Below are 23,516 nucleotides of genomic sequence, written 5' to 3'. Positions count from 1 at the left end.
TGACCATGCAAGATTATTGATGTTGTATCAGAGCTTTGTATTTCTTGATGTGTGTGCACTGAAAGCATACTTATTAGGCTTAAGCATTCTTGATTAGTGATGTACAGATTACACATAGCATTATTGATCATTGTGTAGTTAATAGGTTATAAACATAACAATTCAACCATCCAGTACATGTTATAAAAATATTCTACAAAAAATCATTATTCAGGACATATTTATCTGTTACTGGTTTTGCAAAACTGCAAAAATATTAGTTGTGAAATATTAATTGTGAAATATTAGTTGAAGAAGTATTTGAGAAGTACATGTTTTTTTTCTTTAGGGTTCGTGCGCAACATGGCTCTTCCTGGGCAAACGCTGTCAAATGGACGAGACTGGATGGACAGTGTTACGAATTTTGAGCCAACGCACCAACGATGAAGTAGCAAAGGAATTTGTCAAGCTTAAGTCAGAAGTCAGAGGGGAACCACCCATTACTCAATAGGCAGACACAGGAGCAACCTTTTTACTTCAGTGAAAATCTTGCCTCCATTATTCAGTGATAAATGACAGTGGTCAGTTCAGTCAACTGTCAGTATAAAAGAAAAGGACCCTGGTTCTTCTAGTGAGTGGTTCCTAATAAAGTAGGACACAGGAAAACTCAGACCCATCACAGGGTTGTTGAAGGGTCATTCATCCCAAAGTGGCCGGGTCCAGAGGAGACCACTAACCTCCATGGATAATTAATCCATGTGAAGCTTGTGTGCATGGCTGCTGACTGATGTGAAAATAAGAACAAATACTAATTGGTTAAGCAATTGGGGTAGTTAACAGTGGAGCTAGTTTTGGGATTTAATCAAACTGTAGACCAAAAGATATTTGATGGATGGAACCATCAGCATCTAGAAACTATTCTGTTGGTATTAGAAGGATTTAATGAAATAAAAGATATCTAAAAGAACTACACGTTTGACAAACTCGGTGCGTTGCGGCCATGCAGGACTATGAGCGGGAATGTCTGTGATACAGTATTGTGAATGATTACCCTGGACTACATGTGTGGACCGTCAAGAAGGCATAGTAAATAAGTGCAGAGCTACAAAATAGATACCGTACAGAAGCTGTGTGTTCTCGTTTCAATGGAATACAAGTTCTCTGCTCTTCCAAAACCCCCTTGTTTAAAAGTTTGTAAAATAGTATTTTGAATCATTTCAAGATGATGGTGTTCATTCTGTATAATACAATACTGGTAAGATGTACAACATATACACCAGTTACAGTAATATATTATTATGAAGGAAGTGTCCCAGTAGCTTCAAGTCTCAGCATGGCACATGTCATGTTACTGTCCCATTTTCTGTGGTGGTGTGAAAGATAACGGCTGAACCTAAATGGTTACTTTCCCATTTGCTGTTAAGTGGTCATAGGGTAAGTCTGCTGTTTTGTGCTGCATTACTCTTTACTTCTCTTAAAGTGAGGAAATAATGATATCTGAATTAATCACATGATTTAAGTTGTAAGCACAAACTCTTATTTTTCTATGTAATCTTGGCACATATTATCAAAAGGTGCACATTCATATTTCGCCTTTGCCCTCAGATTCAATAAGCAATCCATTGTACATATCATTTTACCATTAGGTTAGTCCTCAACTGTAATTATGAATAATTGGGTGATTGTTATGTATTTTCCTAACTTTTACTTTCGCTGGTTCAGGTCCGCTACGTCGGACATGGGAAAGCAAGAGGTTATGGTCTATGATGTTGATTGTTCTACTACTTTATTAGTGGTGCATTTATTTGTCTCGGGACTGGCCAAAGTAAGCCCAAGCTGGTTTGTTGATAAAACTCATTTTCCTACTCACAACACAGAGAAAGACGATTTAATAGTAGACTTTCGTGGGTTTACTTGGGCTGCTAGTGAGCAATTTGTTGCTAGTTGGTGTTGACCAGTGTGTGTGTGTGTGTGTGCGCGCGCGCGTGTGTGTGCGCGTGTGTGTGTGCTTGTGTGCATGTATGTGTGTGTATATGCATGTGTATGTGTGTGTTTGCTTTGTGTGCACTATCGGTATGTTTTCTTAACCAACGGGCACATATTGTACCTGTTAAATATTGGCATGTTTGAACTTTTGCAGTGACAGGTAACCAGTGTAATGACTGGGTAGCTGTAGGTATCCATGGATATTTTATACAGATGTGGTATGTTGCAGAGCAACACAGGTTACTGAGCAGACCGCTATTATCATGTCCAGATTTTATAAACTGAGAATTTTAAGAATGGCTAGATCATGTGTCATATTAGGGAGTAATTATTTGAAATTAATTTTTTATTAAACTACAGAAAAAACATACCTGTGCACAATGAAAAGTTATGAACTAAAAAATAAAATAGCTAAATTTTAGGGGGTTAATATATTTACTGAAATAGGAGCCAATAAATTGTTTTAATTTAAATTGTTAAAAAAATATGAGCAGAATCATAATTTTGTAATATTTCATACAAGAGGAAATTTAATCATTAGTTTTAGAAATTTTAATAAATGGGATTCTATGGTAAATTCATTATTCTCAGTAACAATGCTGCCTGCTTCTCTGAAGTTATACTGTACTCTGTTGGTTAGCTGTATGATTAGAAACTAGGAGGATTGTTCAGAAGCTTAGTTGGTACAGGAAGCACTGGGGATGCCGATTGAAGGGAAACCCAGGGAGCTGTGAAGATGGAGGTGTGGTGGAGGACAAGTAAATGGTGGGGGGGCATGGCAAGGTGTCTCGTGAGAAGGTCCTGATGAGCGGGATATGATGCGAGCGTGTGAATGGTGTGAGGAGAATGTCTCGTTAGTAAAACAACTTAATGGTAAAATCCTTGAATAACTTATGAGGGTCTGTATGTGTAAAGGTTGGGGAACTTCACATGAAAAAATGTGAACTAAAACCCAAGAGAGATAAACCCAAATTTATTGGATTTGGTGGGAGGGAGAGGGTAGGATTTAAAGGATGGGTATGTACAGGATGCTAGTACTAAAGAATGGATCAAGATATGAATAGAAGAAAGTATTTGATACAAATATTACGGAGATAAGGTAAAAGAATTGAAAAACACTGGTAAAATAGACAATGTGTCAAAAGCTGTAGGGAAGACAGGTTGTTAGAAGAGGGAAGTACATAAGGATGACCTTAGAGGAGGAACTTACAGGGTAAATAGCACACTGAATGGTTTGAGGAAAAGAACATAGAGAGAGAGTGGGGGTGCAACAGGAAGGTGATAACCTTTAACCCTTAAACTGTCCAAACGTAGATCTACGTTGACATGTGTAGAGCTCCGACCTTGATTTTCTCCATTTGAAAGCATGTAAAATCGGACGTAGATCTACGTTCGGAGCACTACGCACGTCAACATAGATCTATGTTTGGACAGTTTAAGGGTTAAGGGGCCTAAATAGAAAAGAATAATTTCAGAGGAGGGGGCCTAGGTGTTGAAAATAGCAAGGGGAAAGTCGGGTGACTACGGAAGTGCCGCTAGAGAGCCACATAGAGAGCAGCAGCATGACTGTGCAAGCAAGGATAAGCAGAATCTTCCAAAGCATGTACATAGTTGCCCCTTATACCCAAGGAAAAAAAGAAAAAACTCTCATGCTATACCATTCTGTTGTCCAGTCTTTTCCTCCATAGTACAGTGAACACACTTGGGATGTTAGGAACTTTGCACCCCACCTTAAATTAGTATTATTTTTAGTTGCTCCTTAAGCTTTCTGTTTTTCTTTTTTTTATTTTTAAGAATAAGTTGAGCAAGATCTAGTGCACGAAATAACATCCCAGGTGTGTTCAGACCCTAACTTACCTTCTTACGTGTTGGCATGCCATTTCCAACTCCAAGAGGCTGGGGGATTCTCGCCTCTATACCCCCAGGGTGACAATAGAGATTTGAGATTCCTCCAGTGTGCCTCACCTAGATTTTTATGATGCCACCTTACTATCCTATTGCAGCATGAATGGTGTGGTGATCATTTCAGGATGTGTAAAGAGGCTTTACATTAAATATGTGAAGTCTCAGTTCAAAGCTTTTGAGTCATTACACTCATCTTGATGTAAATATGTCATTTATCATCGTGAGTGCGATAAAAAAAATACCTATTTAATCTATCAAACATTACTCTCTCTCTCTCTCTCTCTCTCTCTCTCTCTCTCTCTCTCTCCTCTCCTCTCCTCTCCTCTCTTCTCTTCTCTATCTCCTCTCTATCTCCTCTCTATCTCCTCTCTCCATCCTCTCTCTCTCTCTCTCTCTCTCTCTCTCTCTCTCTCTCTCTCTCTCTCTCTCTCTCTCTCTCTCTCTCTCTCTCTCTCTCTCTCTCTCTCTCTCTCTCTCTCCCCCATCTCTCTCCCATCTCTCTCGTCTCTCATCTCTCCTCTCTCTCTCGCTCTCAAACAATTTCACTTTTAGTCACTGGGTATGTCTTTAGTTCATTCCCATGGTGGTACCTTGCCCATTTGTTGACTTCAACTATGGGAGACCACGATCCCATTTTTGACAACTTGTGTGCCTTTCTGTACCCATAATAAGTCCCAGGGGGTCCACGATGCTTTAGTTACTCACCATAGACCCGGCCCGAGCGAGTTGTCGTCGGTGGAGCGAGGGGGCAGTGCAGACTGGTGGATGCTCTAGTGGATGATACTACATAACATGTATAGTGGTTATACATACACAAATATACTCGGTGTTGGTGCAGAGATACTTCACGGACTCGTGACTGCTCTTAAAGACTTGTTTAGGGGTTGTAAGATGCACACATTCTTCAGTGTCAAACATTCGCAAATGAATTAATAGATGAAGCAGTGTAAGGCTGGTGTTCTGTATAAATTACTAAATTTAAAAAGAAAAACTTTCGTTTTTCTTTTTGGGCCACCCTGCCTTGGTGGGATATGGCCAGTTTGTTGAAAGAAGATTGAAAGATATATATATATATATATATATATATATATATATATATATATATATATATATATATATATATATATATATATATATATATATATATATATATAATACATATTATATATATTTTTTTAAATATAATTATATATATAATATATAATATATAATATATATATATTTATATATTTATATAATGTATATATATATGTATATATATATATATATATATATATATATATATATATATATATATATATATATATATATATGTATATATATATATATATATATATATATATATATATATATATATATATATATATATATATATATATATATATATATATATATATATTATATATATATATATATATATATATATATATATATATATATATATATATATATATATATATATATATATATATATATATATATATATATACATACATGCAGTAATCACAAACATGTGATACAAGATGCAAAACAACCACAGGGGGAGTTGAATGATAGTTCTAGGCCTTTCATGTTGCAATCAGCACATCAGGAGCTTGCGTAGGAAATCCTACTCATTTCTGCAACATTGCAAGCTCTTGATTTGTTGATTGCAACACGAAAGACCTACAACTATCATTCAACTCCCCTTATGGCTGTTTTGAATCATATATATATATATTATATATATATATATATATATATATATATATATATATATATATATATATATATATATATATATATATATATATATATATATATATATATATGGAGTACATTATCTGTAGACACGAAGATACAGTACTTCAAATTATACATGCAGCACTCTTCTATATAAAGCTTGAATAGTGATGTTCATGTTCTTAATGATTTATACATATACTATGGCGTTATATAGACATTTTGTAATACATACCAATTATAGTGCGTAATGTTACATATACATTTCATATTGCTAATACACTTTATAAATTTGGTAACATTTACCTAGACATTTTCTTCATTTTGAATTCTACACACGAGTCAGTATAGCTTGCTGGGATACAGTGAGTGGGTCACACTGTGTTCCACATATACTCTTGTTATTATACAATTTATGTGGACGGTCAGCTTGTGTTACATAACGCCTGAGGAATTTAAGGCAGGCAGGTTTGATTCAAGGTATTCAAGGGTGGCTTCAGTTCCTTGGATTAAGGATCCTGCAACGGTGCCAGAGAACACGGTAGTCTCTCCTCCTTGGAGAGGGTTCTCTGTGGTGTCTGGCAGAGCATGATCATACAGACTGATGACCAGTTTGTCAGGGATACTTGCTCAGCTGAGTGTGAAACATAGATACCTGCATACCTTGGTGCTGGTTCATGATGAAATGTAATTCGTGTAAGGCACACACACACACACACACACACACACACACACACACACACACACACACACACACACACACACACACACACACACACACACACACACACAACCGGTGAAGAGGCGGGGCCAGGAGCTAGGACTCGACCCCTGCAACCACAAATAGGTGAGTACAAATAGGTGAGTACACGTACACACACACACACACACACACACACACACACACACACACACACACACACACACACACACACACACACACACACACACACACACACACACTAGGACTCGACCCCAGCAACCACAAATAGGTGAGTAAACACAGGGAGAGGACCCAGTAGCAACCAGTGAAGAGGCGGGGGCCAGGAGCTAAGACTCGACCCCTGCAACCACAAATAGGTGAGTACAAAGAAGTGGCAGAGACAGGCTCCATACAAACACACACACACACGAGCGCGTGTATATATACAACAGGCCTAGTGTCTAATCGACATGTGCCTAGGACAAAATGGTAACTAACATAGATTTAAAAGCAAGTATGATGGCCCACGAGTTTAGTAGGGAGTGGATATGGCAAGCAGCAAGTTGAGAGGCAGGACCAGGAGCTAAAATTCAACCCCTGCAACTACGTATAGGTAAACACATACATACACACACACACGTGCTGACAAACTACGGTATACATTGTCCTTGTATCTGTGTACTCGCTACCTAACAATAAATTGCCATAATTACCACTCGTGTATCAAGTAAATTATATATAATGTATGAAACACTTATTATGTCTGTTGATAACCAAACAAAAGTGCATGTTAACATAAAAGGCTTTATTGTGAATATAGTCACGCTTTCTCTTACCCTCTCCTCTCTTTCATATATATATGTAGAAGGTTTTTTAAAAAGCAATCCGTAGCGTCCTGACGCTGCACTGCCACACGCACCACCACACCATCGCCTCCAGAGCCACGGCCAAGTCAGATGAGTTTTATTTTCCACTTGGTATCACAATGTAGATGCTGTCCTCTGAAGATTCTCGTCAGATTTTCTTGTTAATGTGAGTGGGATCGAAGACGAAAGTTTTGGGTTTTTGGTTGTAGATGTGAAAGAAAATTTGGTCATCTCTTGTTTTTGTTTACTCTTGTGTTGGTACAGCTCACAGGTTCGTCTTCTATCCCAATGGTGAATGGTTATTGGCATTCATATTATTATATCATATTAATTCCCAAGTGAATTGTAGTCCTGTAGTTGGTTTTGTTAATATTATTCCTCTATCTGAAAATAAAGGCCCTTTGAATAAGCTGTGTTTGCTTCTCATTCTTCATAATTAATAAAGCATCGATGTTTATTTTTCCATGTTTGACTCACAGTTGAGGAAAATGTCTAACAGCACGACATCCTTGTAAAGCGGGAGGTAGTGACCCCATACCCATCCTATAGGAATGGGAAGTAGTCACGCTATACCGATCACAAGGGCAACAGACACCTCATGGCCATCTTGTACTTCCTGTGGGGTGTAATCACCTCTTACCCGTCCTGTGGGCGGTAATCCAGCGATTACAGGGGAATATATATATATATATATATATATATATATATATATATATATATATATATATATATATATATATATATATATATATATATATATATATATATATATATATATATATATATATATATATATATATATATATTTATTATATGTATATATATATTATATATATATATATATATATATATATATATATATTATATATATGAAAATTCTCAAACAGCTTCAGGGAGAATCTTGAGTTTTCCCAGAAGCAAGTTTATTCTTTTCTCTGAGGATGAGGGTCCCCATAACAGTTCTAGAGGTGGTACCTCCCTATATTTTTTTATATATATATATATAATATATATATATAATATATAATATATATATATAATATATATATATATATATATATATATATATATATTAGATCACATCACTCAACTGAAGACAGCGATGTACGCCGAAGTTGAGTTACTCCTCACGTGGTTACGTTATGTTTAAGCGGGATTCTGGTTTTAATATCTTTGCTGAACTTTGGAAACACTGAGACATTCATCTGTTCCGTTGTGTTCAAGGAGCTCTGTCATCCTTACGACATTTACATGAACTTTACTGGTATTTCTGTTTGTGGCCAACCTTGACGCTGCAAGATGACGCAGCATCTGCTGCTTCCATCACAATCATCACTATAACCAGCGTCACAGCACTACAACCATCACCACAATCCCCGTCACAAACTCAACCACCGTCACAACTATCATGGATGTCAAATGGTAGGTAAATTAGGATATTTCATTAAAGTAGTATCACTGTGCCTAATGATGTAAAGGAACCATTTACAAAGTTAATAATGGATTGTGTAAGCCACCTACCGAAAACTAAGGTAGGTAGTTCTTTTGTAAAATGATATACGGTTACTCAGTGAGGGTGACCTGCTATCATTAGACTGTGGAGGAAACTGTCCTTGGACAAACCTTGATTACACAGTTTGCGGGAACTATGACGTTAATTTAACATCTTTTATATGCACCCCATACCCATCCTGTGGGCGGTAGTCAGAAGATTAGAGAGGTACATAATGGGTTCAGGGACTGGACCACAAAGTTTTGATAGCTGAACAAGTTACAGTGGTAATTGAACTAATTACATGTTTATATCTGATCACAATCGTCATGAGTTATTTATACAGACATTGATAAATTAGACACATGTGCAACTCTTGGGTATCTTTATTGAGGAAACATTTCGCCACACAGTGGCTTCATCAGTCCATACGTAGGAGAAACTTGAAGAACAGGAGGAGAATGAGGTAATCAGTCCCTCAACCTTGAGTCGATGTGGTCAGTCCATCAATCTAGAATAGAATACGGCATACGTGCGGAGAAGGAGCTTATGAACATTTCTGAGCTATGAAGATGGCGCGGAAGATCTCCAATTATACTACGTACCTAATTTGCACTGAGGATGAGACAACGTCGAAGATTATAAAAATCCTTGGCTTAGCGCTTCTTTTTTATTATAATAATAATATAAAAATCCTAATCTTCCCATGTATACCATATTCCTGAATGCTCCCACAAATCTAAGATCTGAGCTGGATATGGCAGATGAAGCAATAGGCATGAAAGTACCTGTGGAAAATACTGTATATATTTTCCAGAAATTCAGTATTTATATGTAAATAGATGGCCAAACTGTATTTAATAATATGTCATAGAAAACGGAAAGCCTGCGTCTGGGCAGGAGACTCGCCATCTTGGTTTTGAATTTGAATTAGAACGTTGGTGTAATGGGTAGAAATTTTCGTGCTCTAGAGGTTAAAATTGTGTTGACACCTCTCAAATAGGAGGCGAAATTGGTGGATGTGCATTCCTGCATAACTTGAGATATCAGGCGACTGGACAAGACCTCTCCAGGAACCTCAGATAAGCTCTCTAGATTTGTGTATAATTCTGGCCAGTGTTTTCATAAATTTAGTTAGTGAGGTTTTTCTGAGTATGATACAACTTAATCTCCAGTCAAATTGGTGAGTGATATTAAGATATTCTCTTTCTGCTAGGTAATTGTGTATATCTATAATTATTCTTTAATTTTTAATATACAGTCCACAAATTTATATATTTACCAGTATTCCTGGTGTATATATATTTCATTTAATTAATAGGTCCAGAGCAACTTGTGGATATGACAGTGGTAGGTATCGAAGGGGGACATTTTTGCGACCTAGGTGTCCCAAATTCCTACTTGTCTATGTAACTCTGATAAATAATAATTATCTTTGTTATCATTTTCTGTTATGTATATAATGAGTTACATTCAGATAAATGCAATTTTCCACAGTACCATTGACAAATTCAGTAACATCAAAATCCTGAGAAATTCGTCTGGCATCACTTAGGTCTTAGGCGGAGGTGACGCCAGACACCGTGATATTGCTAGGCAAATATACATATTTATCTCTGACATTGCTAAATTATGCACCACAGGTGTCCATGATATCAATGTGGGAAATGCTAAACACAGTTAAATTGTCTTCCTACAAAGCATACTCGACGATGTTACAAATTCTGTGGGAACAGAACATTTTTATTTTGGAGATTAAACTTAATTTGAGTATCTTCCACTTCCTGGGTTACTCTCGGAGTCTTGGTAAACAAGCCAGATGATGCAATGACGCTGTGTATAGACCAGACAGGTAAACAAGTAAGTATATTGGATGCATATCCTTTTGCACATATGGACGGTATCATTGACTTCGTTGGAAACGCTAGGTATGTAACCAGTCTCGATTAGATGAAGGGTTACTACTAAATACCCTTAAGTGACAGAGCCAAAGAAATTTAAGTATTTGTTGTAACGGAAGTCAGTATCAATACTGTATAACCCCATTTGGAATAATCGTCTCTCCTATATTCCAAGGCCTTATTGACAATTATTGGAGTTGAAGGAAACTGAAGCCTGATATCATGGCGACTTAGTCGTTAAAGTTGATTATTGGAATGAGCATATGCAGAGATATAGATCAAAACATTATAATTTAATGATAAACCTATCTAAATACTGTATATACTTAGGAAATCATCAATACTGTTATTTTGGAGTCACGTATTTGAACGGGAAAAGTTGGCCTCCCTAAAAATTCCAAAATTCAGTTATATCTAGAATGTTATGAATTTCATAATCCAGAATTATATAAACGATTTTTTACTGTTCTGTTGTAATGACTCGTATACTGCAGCCCCATTAACTTCCCTTAATAATCAGAAAACTAAATTCATCTGATAAGTTAGCTTTTACAAAGATAAGTAGGCTATTATGTCATGTGTGGCTCCCGTCTTAATGTCGCCTGATTATACTAAAAGTTTACTTTTCAGATTGATGCCAGTGATAGTATTAACACAGCACAACTGCCAGCCTCGGGAGACGTTGTCCTTCGCCCGGTATTGTTCTTCATGACAAAACTGAAGAAACGCTGACAGGTATATATATACGCCACGATCGAGAGAGTGGCATTGGCTTTAATATTACCATTGGAACCATTCCGAGTATACAAATCCACAACGACCACAATCCACCAACCTTCACAAACAGCATCAGAACAGTTATGCCTGACTAGTATATTATAAATATCCCATAACTACATATAAACTAAATTAATAGTTTTGTGACAATTCATGTCTACATTAACAGCTCGCTATAGTTAGCGAATAACTTGTGTCTTTCTGGTCTTACCTCTCCCGAGTGTAGAACAGAACACCACATGCCATTTCAAGTGCTGCTATTTGTCACAAGTGACATAGTGTAAGTGGAAGTAGACAGAGTAGAGCTAGAAAAAGAAATTCTTTAATGTTCTAGATTATAAACTTATAAATAGTTCTTTACCACCGTAACTTGTCTAGGTATCAAAACATTAGGGCTCAGTCCCTGGACTCATAGGATGCATAATAAGGCTATTAAATGTGACTTTGTCAATGGTCCAAGTCGGACCGAAACGTCGTCGTAAGCTTCTCCCTTTTATGTGCGGGTTATTTGTGTATCGTTCCAGTCACGGTATTGTGCCTTTTTGTTATTTAAGGCTATTAAACCAAGTGTTGCGTCTTAAACCGTATACTTTTAAAATTATACATAATTTGGGGAAGGACAATGTTATTGCCGGTTCCGTCTCCCGAGGGAGAGAGAATTTTGTAATATTTTGTGGAAAGTTAAATAATAAGCAAGCTCCTGTTTTATAACTACTTCTTTTTTTAATGGAAGAACTTTTTGTTTCCATCAGCAGTACTTTAGACCTCTGTTAGTCCTAATGTCTACCATCTCTATTTGTGTCAATGTTTTCAGTGAAGACTGACACTGTTATGTATCGATTATATTCATAGCCTTTCGTGCACTATCAGTTTCGGTGGGTAATGGAGAGGAAGGTGGTTTCATTAGCTGTTGGACCCCAACTATATAACAGTGCTTGGGGAGGGGGGGGTTGTTACGTTTGACAAGTTAAATATTCGTTCGGCCCGCACAAGACACCCCATTCCCCCCAAGTCACGTAATCATCTTTGCCAGGTAAGTGTAGGTAGCCAGAGCCATCTGGTGACGCTATGCAGCCTTAGATCGTCTGTCAACTCATAGGTGTATTGTGGTCTCTTACTCTTCGGGTATAAATTATTGGTTTTTGTTGATAGTTTCAGCGAACCAGACTCATTCTAGCCTATCAACCGGTTTACATCTCAGTGAACTGGTAAGTTTAATGTTTCTTTCTTTAAATTATTTTTGTGACACTGTTATTAGTTTACATCACAACCCAATATTGCCGGTGTGCAACAGAAGTACCAGAGTTTGTGAAAGCGTGGGAGTAGAAAGGTGACGACCTGGAAGGGTGATGGCTGAGGTGTGTGAGAGTATGAAAGTGATAATTGGGATTTGAATGAATTGAAAGAATAATGATTGGGTATTGGAAAGAAGTAGTCGGATGGTAAGTGAGGTGTGTATGTGTGTGTTTCGTTTTGTGTTGTGTTTTGTTATGTTGTGTATCTTGTTTGGTGTGTGTTGTGTGCGTTTGCTTGCGCGAGCGAGTGATCAAGTGGGGTTGTAATTGTATGTGACTGCATATTTGCCTCTCATACTCGACCGGATCTGAAATAATACATTTCCATAGAGAAATGCTTCTTACAGACGAGTGCGTTGCTTATAAAAAAAAAAGTGTCTTGTTGCCTCTCGTGTCACACCCCAGCAAAGACAAAAATATTCTTGATAAACCAACAGTTCCACTTTCCTCTTTACACTTCTGTCACTTAGTCTTTTCCTCACTTATAAGTTTTCTTCTGACAAGCTTTTCGTAGCTTCTCTTCCCCCTCCCCCATGCCACTTCTCCTCACCTCTGTAATTTCTCTTCACATCGTTATAATGTCTCTTCTCCCTAGTCCTTTATAATTTCTCTTTTCCCCACTCCTTCGTAATCTCTTATTTTTTTCTACCTGCATCTTCCTTGGCTACTTCTCTACCTTCCACTTCTTTCCTCTTTAATCACATCACCTCTCCTTTCCCATTTATTCCAGTCTCTCTTCCTCCTATCCTCTTTCGTCTCCCTTTTTCCACTACTATCCACTGGACGGGTATAAGGTAAATAAACTATCACACTTGTAATAATAATTTATACGGTTTTAGTGGTATAATTATTTTTATTAGTATTTATATAATTGATGTACAAAAATATATGCCTCCGAGAGCAACAACAAACTTTGAAGTGTTTTCTTTGGTGCTTATGATAAAAACACATATACTCTCTCACACGCATAGTGAAGAGGTGGGGCCAGGAGCTATGACTCAACCCCCTGCAACCACAATTAGGTGAGTATAGACACACATACATCAAACAGGCCAAGTGTCTTATCAATAAGTGTTTTTTGACAAAATGGTAACTGACACTAACATCCCATATCATAAAAATCTTTGAAAGGGTCCTAAGAAGCAAGATCACCACCCATCTAGAAACCCATCAGTTACACAACCCAGGGCAACATGGGTTTAGAACAGGTCGCTCCTGTCTGTCTCAACTATTGGATCACTACGACAAGGTCCTAAATGCACTAGAAGATAAAAAGAATGCAGATGTAATATATACAGACTTTGCAAAAGCCTTCGACAAGTGTGACCATGGCGTAATAGCGCACAAAATGCGTGCTAAAGGAATAACAGGAAAAGTCGGTCGATGGATCTATAATTTCCTCACTAACAGAACACAGAGAGTAGTCGTCAACAGAGTAAAGTCCGAGGCAGCTACGGTGAAAAGCTCTGTTCCACAAGGCACAGTACTCGCTCCCATCTTGTTCCTCATTCTCATATCCGACATAGACAAGGATGTCAGCCACAGCACCGTGTCTTCCTTTGCAGATGACACCTGAATCTGCATGACAGTGTCTTCCATTGCAGACACTGCAAGGCTCCAGGCGGACATCAACCGAATCTTTCAGTGGGCTGCAGAAAACAATATGAAGTTCAACGATGAGAAATTTCAATTACTCAGATATGGTAAACACGAGGAAATTAAATCTTCATCAGAGTACAAAACAAATTCTGGCCACAAAATAGAGCGAAACACTAACGTCAAAGACCTGGGAGTGATCATGTCGGAGGATCTCACCTTCAAGGACCATAACATTGTATCAATCGCATCTGCTAGAAAAATGACAGGATGGATAATGAGAACCTTCAAAACTAGGGAGGCCAAGCCCATGATGACACTCTTCAGGTCACAGCAGGTGAAATTGCTGACCTAGAAAATGTACAGAGAACCTTCACGGCGCGCATAACGGAGATAAAACACCTCAATTACTGGGAGCGCTTGAGGTTCCTAAGCCTGTATTCCCTGGAACGCAGGCGGGAGAGATACATGATTATATACACCTGGAAAATCCTAGAGGGACTAGTACCGAACTTGCACACGAAAATCACTCACTACGAAAGCAAAAGACTTGGCAGACGATGCAACATCCCCCCCAATGAAAAGCAGGGGTGTCACTAGCACGTTAAGAGACCATACAATAAGTGTCAGGGGCCCGAGACTTCAACTGCCTCCCAGCATACATATGGGGGATTACCAACAGACCCCTGGCAGTCTTCAAGCTGGCACTGGACAAGCACCTAAAGTCGGTTCCTGACCAGCCGGGCTGTGGCTCGTACGTTGGTTTGCGTGCAGCCAGCAGCAACAGCCTGGTTGATCAGGCTCTGATCCACCAGGAGGCCTGGTCACAGACCGGGCCGCGGGGGCGTTGACCCCCGGAACTCTCCAGGTAAACTCCAGACACACGTAAGTAGAAGAGTTAGTTAAGGCGAACTTCATACATGGACTAGAAAATGGATATGTTGGAGTTCAAGAAGCAAGGAATACACTACCAGTCTGTTGACAGCTAGAAGACTGAGACATGAGCCGGACCAGACCAGGAATCTTTGTGGATCATGTAGAGATGTAGATAAATATTTGCATTACATACACTATATAAAGCTCCAGTGTAATTATACATTCTTTACGAAAGGCATAAGAAAAAAGTTAACTCTAATTGAGAGATATTATTTTCACGTTTTGTTTTAATCGTCTGAATTTTTCAAGAACTAAAACCTTTTCGAATCCCTCGGGTAATATGCCATTTATGTCATAGATAATTCGGCTCTGTGTGCACCTGCAGCTCAGCCATTGAAACAACTCTGCACACTCGGAGGTATTTATGCAGACCTCATTTCAGCATTTCTACCATATTAGAGGTATTTGGAGAGAGAGTAAGGGAGAAATGGAAGTGAGATTATTATTATAAAAAAGAAGCGCTAAACCACAAGGGCTATACAGCGCTGAATGGAAGTGAGAGAAGATGAAAGACGGGCAATAAGAAAAGATAAGCAGGCGGAAACACCAAAGAAATGGAAACATAGAAATGACAAATATTAGACAGAGATTAAAGTACAAGAGGAGAACAGAGGAAGGAAGACAGGATTGAAGGAGGAGAGGGGGAGAACATAGAAGAGGAAGAGCCACGCTCTTCACAAGTGCCCAGTCAAGTGTATAGAGTGGGTGAAAGTAGCGAGTGTTGCACGTAGTGAAGATACACATGTTGAACTCTCCAGAGTCAACACACATGTAGCACACCTGGTGCGTGATATAGCACACCTGGTAGATAAGAGTTACAGCACCAGGTAGGCGGGGATACAAAACTAAGACAAGGAAAACAAGGATTTAAAGGTGTTGATGGAGGAAAATATAAAGGAGTCCCAGCAATAAACCTGCATGGGTATCACAGCGCCTGAGGCTAAAGAGTCTGGTTCGATCCAGGGAAAAGGGGAAAAAGTTTCTTGGATCAAGAGCCTTTCACTGGTGCTGCTGACTATCCCCTTCAAGGGAATACCTTGATTCCAATGAGGGAATCTTGATAGAAGGCACTTGGAGCTAAGCTCTCCTGCCAACTCCTTGCAAGGAGGATATGAAGGCTCTGGAACGCCCCTCTTAGCTTAAAATTTTTCAGTACCCATTCCTAAGGTGCTCCATGACCCTTAAGGGATTTAACGCTTCCCCATGAATATAATATTTTAACTAAAAAAATCGCCATGTTGATTATTGTTAAACTCTAGATAATTCTTAATGAATGACTCGGTGAATAAACAGAAGAATGAACGGCGACTTGAACCGTGCTTTGTGGTATAGTGTTGGACCTGCTACACACCTTCACATTTGCTACACAATAAGTGTCAGGGGCCCAAGACTGTTCAACTGCCTCCCAGCACACATCAGGGGGGTTACCAATAGACCCCTGGCTGTCTTCAAGCAGGCACTGGACAGGCTCCTAAAGTCAGTACCTGACCAGCCGGGCTGTGGTTCGTGCGTTGGATTACGTGCGGCCAGCATTAACAGCCTGGTTGATCAGGCCCTGATCCACCATGAGGCCTGGTCACAGACCGAGCCGCGGGGGCGTTGATCCCCGGAACTCTCTCCAAGTATACTGTGGAAAATTACATTTATCTGAATGTAACTAATTATGTACATAACAGTAAATGATAAAGATAATTATTATTTATCAATGTTACATAGACAAGTAGGAATTTGGGACACCTAGGTCGCAAAAAATGTCCCCTTTCGATGCCTACCACTGTCATAACCACAAGTTGCTCTGGACCTATTAATTATAAATGAAATATACATACACCAGGAATGCTGGTAAATATATAAATTTGTGGACTGTATATTAAAAATAATAAATGAGTATATATATATATATATATATATATATATATATATATATATATATATATATATATATATATATATATATATATATACATATACACATTTATACAACAGAAGGAAAATATATCTTAATATCACTCACCAATTTGACTGGAGATTAATGTGTATCATACTCAGAAAACCTCACTCTAACTAAATCTATGAAAATAATGCTGGCCAGAATTATACACAAATCTAGAGAGCTTATCTGAGGTTCCTGGAGCTGTCTTGTCCAGTCGTCTGATATCTCAAGTTATGCAGGAATGCACATCCACCAATTTCGCCTCCTATTTGAGAGGTGTCAGCACAATTTTAACCTCAAGAGCACGAAAAATTCTTCCCCATTCACCAACGTTTCTAATACAAAATCAAAACCAAGATGACGAGTGACTCCCCCAGCCGCAGGTTTCCCATTTTCGATATCATACTTCTTTTAAAAATACAATATAGGGCATCTATTTACCTATAAATTACCGTATTTCCGGAAAATATGTACAGTATTTTCCACAACTCCAGGTATACCTGCTACACACCTACCACACGGTTCGAGTCTACTCATTCTCCTCATTATTCATTTCTTAATGTACTTTTTTAATTACTGTATTACCAAGTTAAAAATTATAACATTATTGAGCCATATTCTTAAGTCAGAGTAGCTCTTGAGTAACCCATATCGGTTTACCGTTTTTTGTAAATGTAATTAAAAAAACGGTAAGATACCCAGTGACTGTTCGTCTCACTAGAGTGTGGTAGAAACCTTCACAGGGTGTCGCTGAATTTTGGTGAGTAAAGTGGGATACATGTGAGGGGAAAAAAAGGCAACTCATTTTATCTACAATATCTTAAAACCTGTTCATCCTCCCAACTGTTGGGGGATTCAGGTGAAGGCGAAAGAAAAAAAAATCTAAAATCTTAATCGAGATAATATATCCTGTCTCTGTATAATATATATTATTAGTATGCACCCAGTGAGCTTATTTCTGTATTTTATGGTACGTTTTCCACACCCTGCATTACATAATACCAATTTTTAAAGTGGACAGGTAAGCCAGTGGAAGGCTTCGGTCAGATGACAAAAGCTGCAGTGGCAGGTCATCATTTGACACTTGTCCTGTTTCCTTGCGAATCTTTCCTAACCTAACCTTTTATCACAGGACTTGTACACCAGAGATTCTATTTCTCAGTGTATATACGCCGAGTTTACCCTTTAATCCCTTTGTTAAGGATTAAAGTATTCTTAACTGGTGGTGAATAGCTGACTCGGAGACTTAATGACCCTCGTATAGTCGATAAACTTTAATTAAACCCCATTAACCAACCAATTTGTATCAAAGAATTCCTCTTCCCCTCATTTCATAGTAAGATCTCAGATTCACTTTCTTGGTATTCTACACATTCCCTCTTTTTTTCGATTTCTAGCGTGTCTAACTCAAAATTTCGTACTCTCATTAATATTCCATTCTTCGCATATATGTATGTAACTTTACCGGATAATTAGGCGGTTCTAACATACACTTGGCTCTAGGAATCATCACGAGGAATGCCTTGAGGCTGCTGCAGAGCTCTTTATGCAAGGAATTATATTGCCATCCTAAGTCTTTAATATTTGATTACCTTCACCAAGCGCTCTGCGTCTTATGCGTGCTTAGCGCTTCACCATGAATATAATGTATAATAATCTCCTTACTGCAGTCCTTTTCTACAAACATTTGTCTTCCCTCCAGGCAGAACCCTCCTCACCCTCTCTCTCATGCTTACGTTCACTCGGTTTCCAAGGCTAAGACTTACAAATGAGTTTACAGACAATGGTAACCACTGGTAGCCAGCCGGCCGTGCTCCTGCTTGCATTCACTCCCTCAAATATTCCACAACAGGAACTCTGCCCTTTCACATTGTTGTTTACCTTCGTGTATCTTACCAGTGTTAAGTGCTGCACCGTACACATGATCCGCGTAACTAATACTAGCCTACAATATCATGGATATTGTGATTTATGACTAACCTAGTCCGTCCTAGATTATTGTAAAGTTTCGCCTCTGGACAGACCTATAAAGATTTGCCTCCAGTTTGTTGCTAGTGTTGAACTGTTATAGCCAGCCACGGTGTTATGACGTGTATTATTCATGATAGTTTAAGATATTATTAGCTGTAATATTTATTTAGTGTCAAATTTCTTTTCCACGTTGAAAACTCCGAACCTTCAATTGTACAACCTTCGCTAACCACCCACATTTAGGCTACAGTATATACTTCACTGGCTACACGTTTGGGATATATACTTCACTGGCCTCCTGTAATTAGGTTATACACTTCACTGGCTACCCGCTTTTTGGGAATATACATATGCATGTGTATTGATATTCATAATTTTTTGCTGTCTCTCATGTCACATAGTGCCATTGTTTTCCACTCGCCTTATACCACACACAATGTTGAACTGCTGATGCAACCACAAGACACAAGAGTAACCCCTGGCTGAATAAGCAACACGGTGTCATCAGTATGCACCAGCACATTCATCTGAGCCATAAATCAACATTATTCTCCTTGTGTAAACCTTTGGCCTTTAACACTCCCCACATATTTGCACTTTTCCATTTATTGATGTTAGTTTCTTGGAATTTTGGATGCTGACTTGCGATGGCCCTTCTCTCATGCTGGTTTGGTTTATTAGGTTTGAGAGATGGATGCAGTAGATACATTCATCAGTGTGTCACCCACACACGAGCCATATCAAGTCGTCTGACTTAATAAAACTCCTGCGTGAATGATCGTTAATAGAAGTATCGGAGTGTCAGTTACTCTATTGTTATTTACATTCTATTCCAGTTCCCGGGTTTTAAAATCTAATGACTTCACAAGAGTGTTAAAAGTAAGGCCGCATGTCAACTGGTACACCACCGGTTAAAGATACGTTAATTCCTAGTGTATTAAAGGAAACTAAATGTATATAAACTAAAATATAAACACCTTGGTGTGTATATATTGTTACTCTGTGCATACACTTCAAGAGACACCGCTCAGAATGTAAACAAAATCCCTCGTTGCTCAACCTTATTTTCTATATAATTATTATACCTTCAGATAATCTAACCATCCAAACCCAACCTAACCTAAATAACGTTTGTAGAGAAATAACAATAAAAAAATGTTAAATTTTCCAGTTTTAATAAAAGTATGACATAAGTCCTGGTGTTAAAGCTAGTACGAGTGTGCTGCATTTTGACTTTCATGTTGAAATTCAACTTTTCTAAATACAAACTTCTCCTCAGATAAGTATGTTAGTTATCGAACTTATTTGCTTTTCAATTATATTCGTTTATTATTTCGTCACTTGCCTTGTTCTTTAAGATGATTTTCGGCAATTAAAAAAATATTTGCAATTTTGCATCGTTTTTCAGGCCTAGTGGTATTGCGCACATAATAAATGATAATGTCATTTTTTAGGCTTTTATATGCACTAGCAAGTGGGAAAAAGTTCTGTGATTCCCTTTAGGTGATGTTCCCTTTACAGCGGTGGTCTGGAACCTAAGCAGCCGTAAGTGAGGTGTGTGTGTGTGTGTGTGTTTGTGTGTTTTGTGTGTGTGATGTGTGTTGTGTGTGTGTTACGTGTGCGTTGTGTGAAGTGTTGTGTGTGATGTGATGTGTTGTGTGTGTGTTACGTGTGTGTTGTGTGATGTGTTGTGTGTGATGTGTGTGATGTGTCGTGTGTGTTGTATAATATATATATATATATATATATATATATATATATATATATATATATATATATATATATATATATATATATATATATTATAATGAATACGTTAAGGAGGGTTAGTTTTCGCCATTGCATGAACCACACTTAATACTTATGCATATTACAATTCCTGTGGTTCTTCAACCTTAAATAGCCAAGCTACTAATCATAAGATTAAAAAAAAAGAACTTACGTGAGAGACTAAACAAGCTCACATTCGTGATCAGCGCATTAAAGTTAGCTTAATGCTAACCCATTTGGCTTCTGAACTGAACTAAAACTTCAGTTTTGTTGGTTAGCCAATTTAGTAATAAGTATGGCCAATGGAACCAACAGGTGTTGAAAATGGCAGTTATGAAGCTGCAAGTATGTATGATAGTATTACTGTATGTCTGGATAAGTTCCATGTTTAATTTTATTACTTATCGAATATGTTGTTTGTTGAGATTACAACTTGTAACGAGTCTTTAAAAAAAAAAGCAAGCCTGGCACTAAATGAACCCATACGGGTTTAAAGCTTTAGTGAATTCGTATTTGCAATAATAATAGTATGGCAGTTATAATAATAATATTAGAATAATAGCGGCGCTGTATGACCCTGGTGATTTAGTGCTTTGATTATAATAACATTGCAATAATAAGTTTAAAAGCAGCCTTAATGGCCTCGTGTAATCTCTAGGTTTTGAACCCCGTCAGCCAAGAATGCAGCAGAAACAAAAAATATAATTTATTTGCGTGTCGATCAAGTCACAACATGTCTTGGTCTAAATCTAAGTCTTCATGTGCATGACGTGTTCAGCAGTGTTGCCAAGTGCTAAACCCGTATGGGTCGTTCAAAACTCCATAAATGTATGCCAGATTTCCGACATTACCCTAACTCCGATAGATTTCGAAAAAGCCATTGGCAACATGCCTATGCACTCAGCCCCGGGCCCAGACTCGTGGAACTCTGTTTTCATTAAGAACTGCAAGAAACCCCTCTCGCGTGCCCTAAGTACACTATGGAGGAAGAGCTTGGACATGGGTGAAATTCCAGTCACTTAAAACAACGGATATAGCCCCACTCCATAAAGGTGGCAGCAAAGCATTAGCTAAGAACTATAGACCAATAGCTTTGACGTCCCACATCATAAAAATCTTCGAAAGAGTGCTAAGAAGCAGGATTGCAAATCACCTGGATTCCCAAAATCTGCACAATCCAGGGCAACATGGGTTCAGGGCAGGTCGCTCCTGCATCTCACAACTACTGGATCACTATGACATGGCCTTGGATGCACTGAAAGAAAATCAGAATGCAGATGTAATATACACAGATTTTGCAAAAGCATTTGACAAATGCGATCATGGCGTAATAGCCCATAAAATACGTGCTAAAGGAATAACTGGGAAAGTGGGGAGATGGATCTTCAACTCCCTAACAAATCGAACACAGAGTAGAGTCAACAGAGTTAAATCGGAGGCTGCCATAGTGAAGAGCTCTGTTCCACAAGGCACAGTACTCGCCCCCATCTTATTCCTTATCCTCATATCAGACATAAACAGAGATATACACCACAGCACCGTATCATCCTTTGCGGATAATACTAGGATCTGCATGAGGCTGTCATCTGCTGAGGACGCGGTTAACCTCCAAGAAGATATAAACAAAGTTTTCCAGTGGGCAACGGTAAACAATATGATGTTCAATGAGGACAAATTCCAACTACTCCGTTATGGAAAACTGGAGGAGATAATAACTAGAACAGATTATACAACTGACTCCGGCCATACTTTCAAGGCTCACAACAGTGCCACGATCGCACGTGCAAAGAAAATGATAGGATGGATAATGAGAACTTTCACAACGAGAGATGCCAAGCCAATGATGATCCTTTTCAAATCACTTGTTCTCTCTAGGCTGGAATACTGCTGTACATTAACATCTCCATTCAAAGCAGGTGAAATCGCAGATCTAGAGAGTGTACAGAGATCCTTTACTGCACGTATAAGTTCTGTCAAGCACCTTAACTACTGGGAACGCTTGGAAGCACTTGACTTGTACTCGTTGGAACGCAGGAGGGAGAGATATATCATAATCTACACTTGGAAAATCTTGGAAGGAATGGTCCCAAATCTGCACACAGAAATCACTCCCTACGAAAGTAAAAGACTGGGCAGGCGATGCAAAATGCCCCCAATAAAAAGTAGGGGCGCCATTGGTACACTAAGGGAAAACACCATAAGTGTCCGGGGCCCAAAACTGTTTAACAACCTCCCATCAAGCATTAGGGGAATTGCCAATAAACCCCTGGCTGCCTTCAAGAGAGAGCTGGACAGATACCTAAAGTCAGTGCCGGATCAGCCGGGCTGTGGCTCGTACGTTGGACTGCGTGCGGCCAGCAGTAACAGCCTAGTTGATCAGGCCCTGATCCATCGGGAGGCCTGGTCATGGACCGGGCCGCGGGGGCATTGATCCCCGGATTAACCTCCAGGTAACCTCCAGGGAGGGGATGGACTCGATCCTCCGTTTGGTAAGCGCGAGAGACGCCCAACACCTACCTAGTGTTATTATTACTATTATTACGATTCTAATTCTAAAATTTTTATTATTATTATGGGAAACGCTGAGGTCTTGAGGGTCATACAACGCCTGAGAAATTTGGAATAAAGGTGTGGTGATAGCATTTAAATGGAATTTTCTATTTTTTTTCAACTTGGAAATAGTG

At 38.6% G+C, this 23,516-nt stretch overlaps 1 protein-coding gene across 20 annotated transcripts in view; it reads left to right on the top strand.

The window, feature by feature from the left end:
* The window catches only part of unc-13, a 1,383,522-nt gene extending 1,379,207 nt beyond the window's left edge, over nucleotides 1-4,315 (top strand). For all 20 annotated transcript variants that reach the window (XM_070092069.1, XM_070092068.1, XM_070092067.1 and 17 more), the window contains one exon: nucleotides 329-4,315. In XM_070092069.1, coding sequence (XP_069948170.1) covers nucleotides 329-490 — 162 coding nt within the window. In that variant the 3' untranslated portion in view covers nucleotides 491-4,315. The remainder of the gene's footprint in view (nucleotides 1-328) is intronic.
* The last annotated feature ends 19,201 nt before the right edge of the window (nucleotides 4,316-23,516 follow it).

The sequence above is a fragment of the Cherax quadricarinatus genome, chromosome 38, assembly GCF_038502225.1.
Source record: "Cherax quadricarinatus isolate ZL_2023a chromosome 38, ASM3850222v1, whole genome shotgun sequence".
Classification (NCBI taxonomy): Eukaryota; Metazoa; Arthropoda; class Malacostraca; order Decapoda; family Parastacidae; genus Cherax; species Cherax quadricarinatus.
This window is presented reverse-complemented; position numbering and strand designations above follow the sequence as displayed.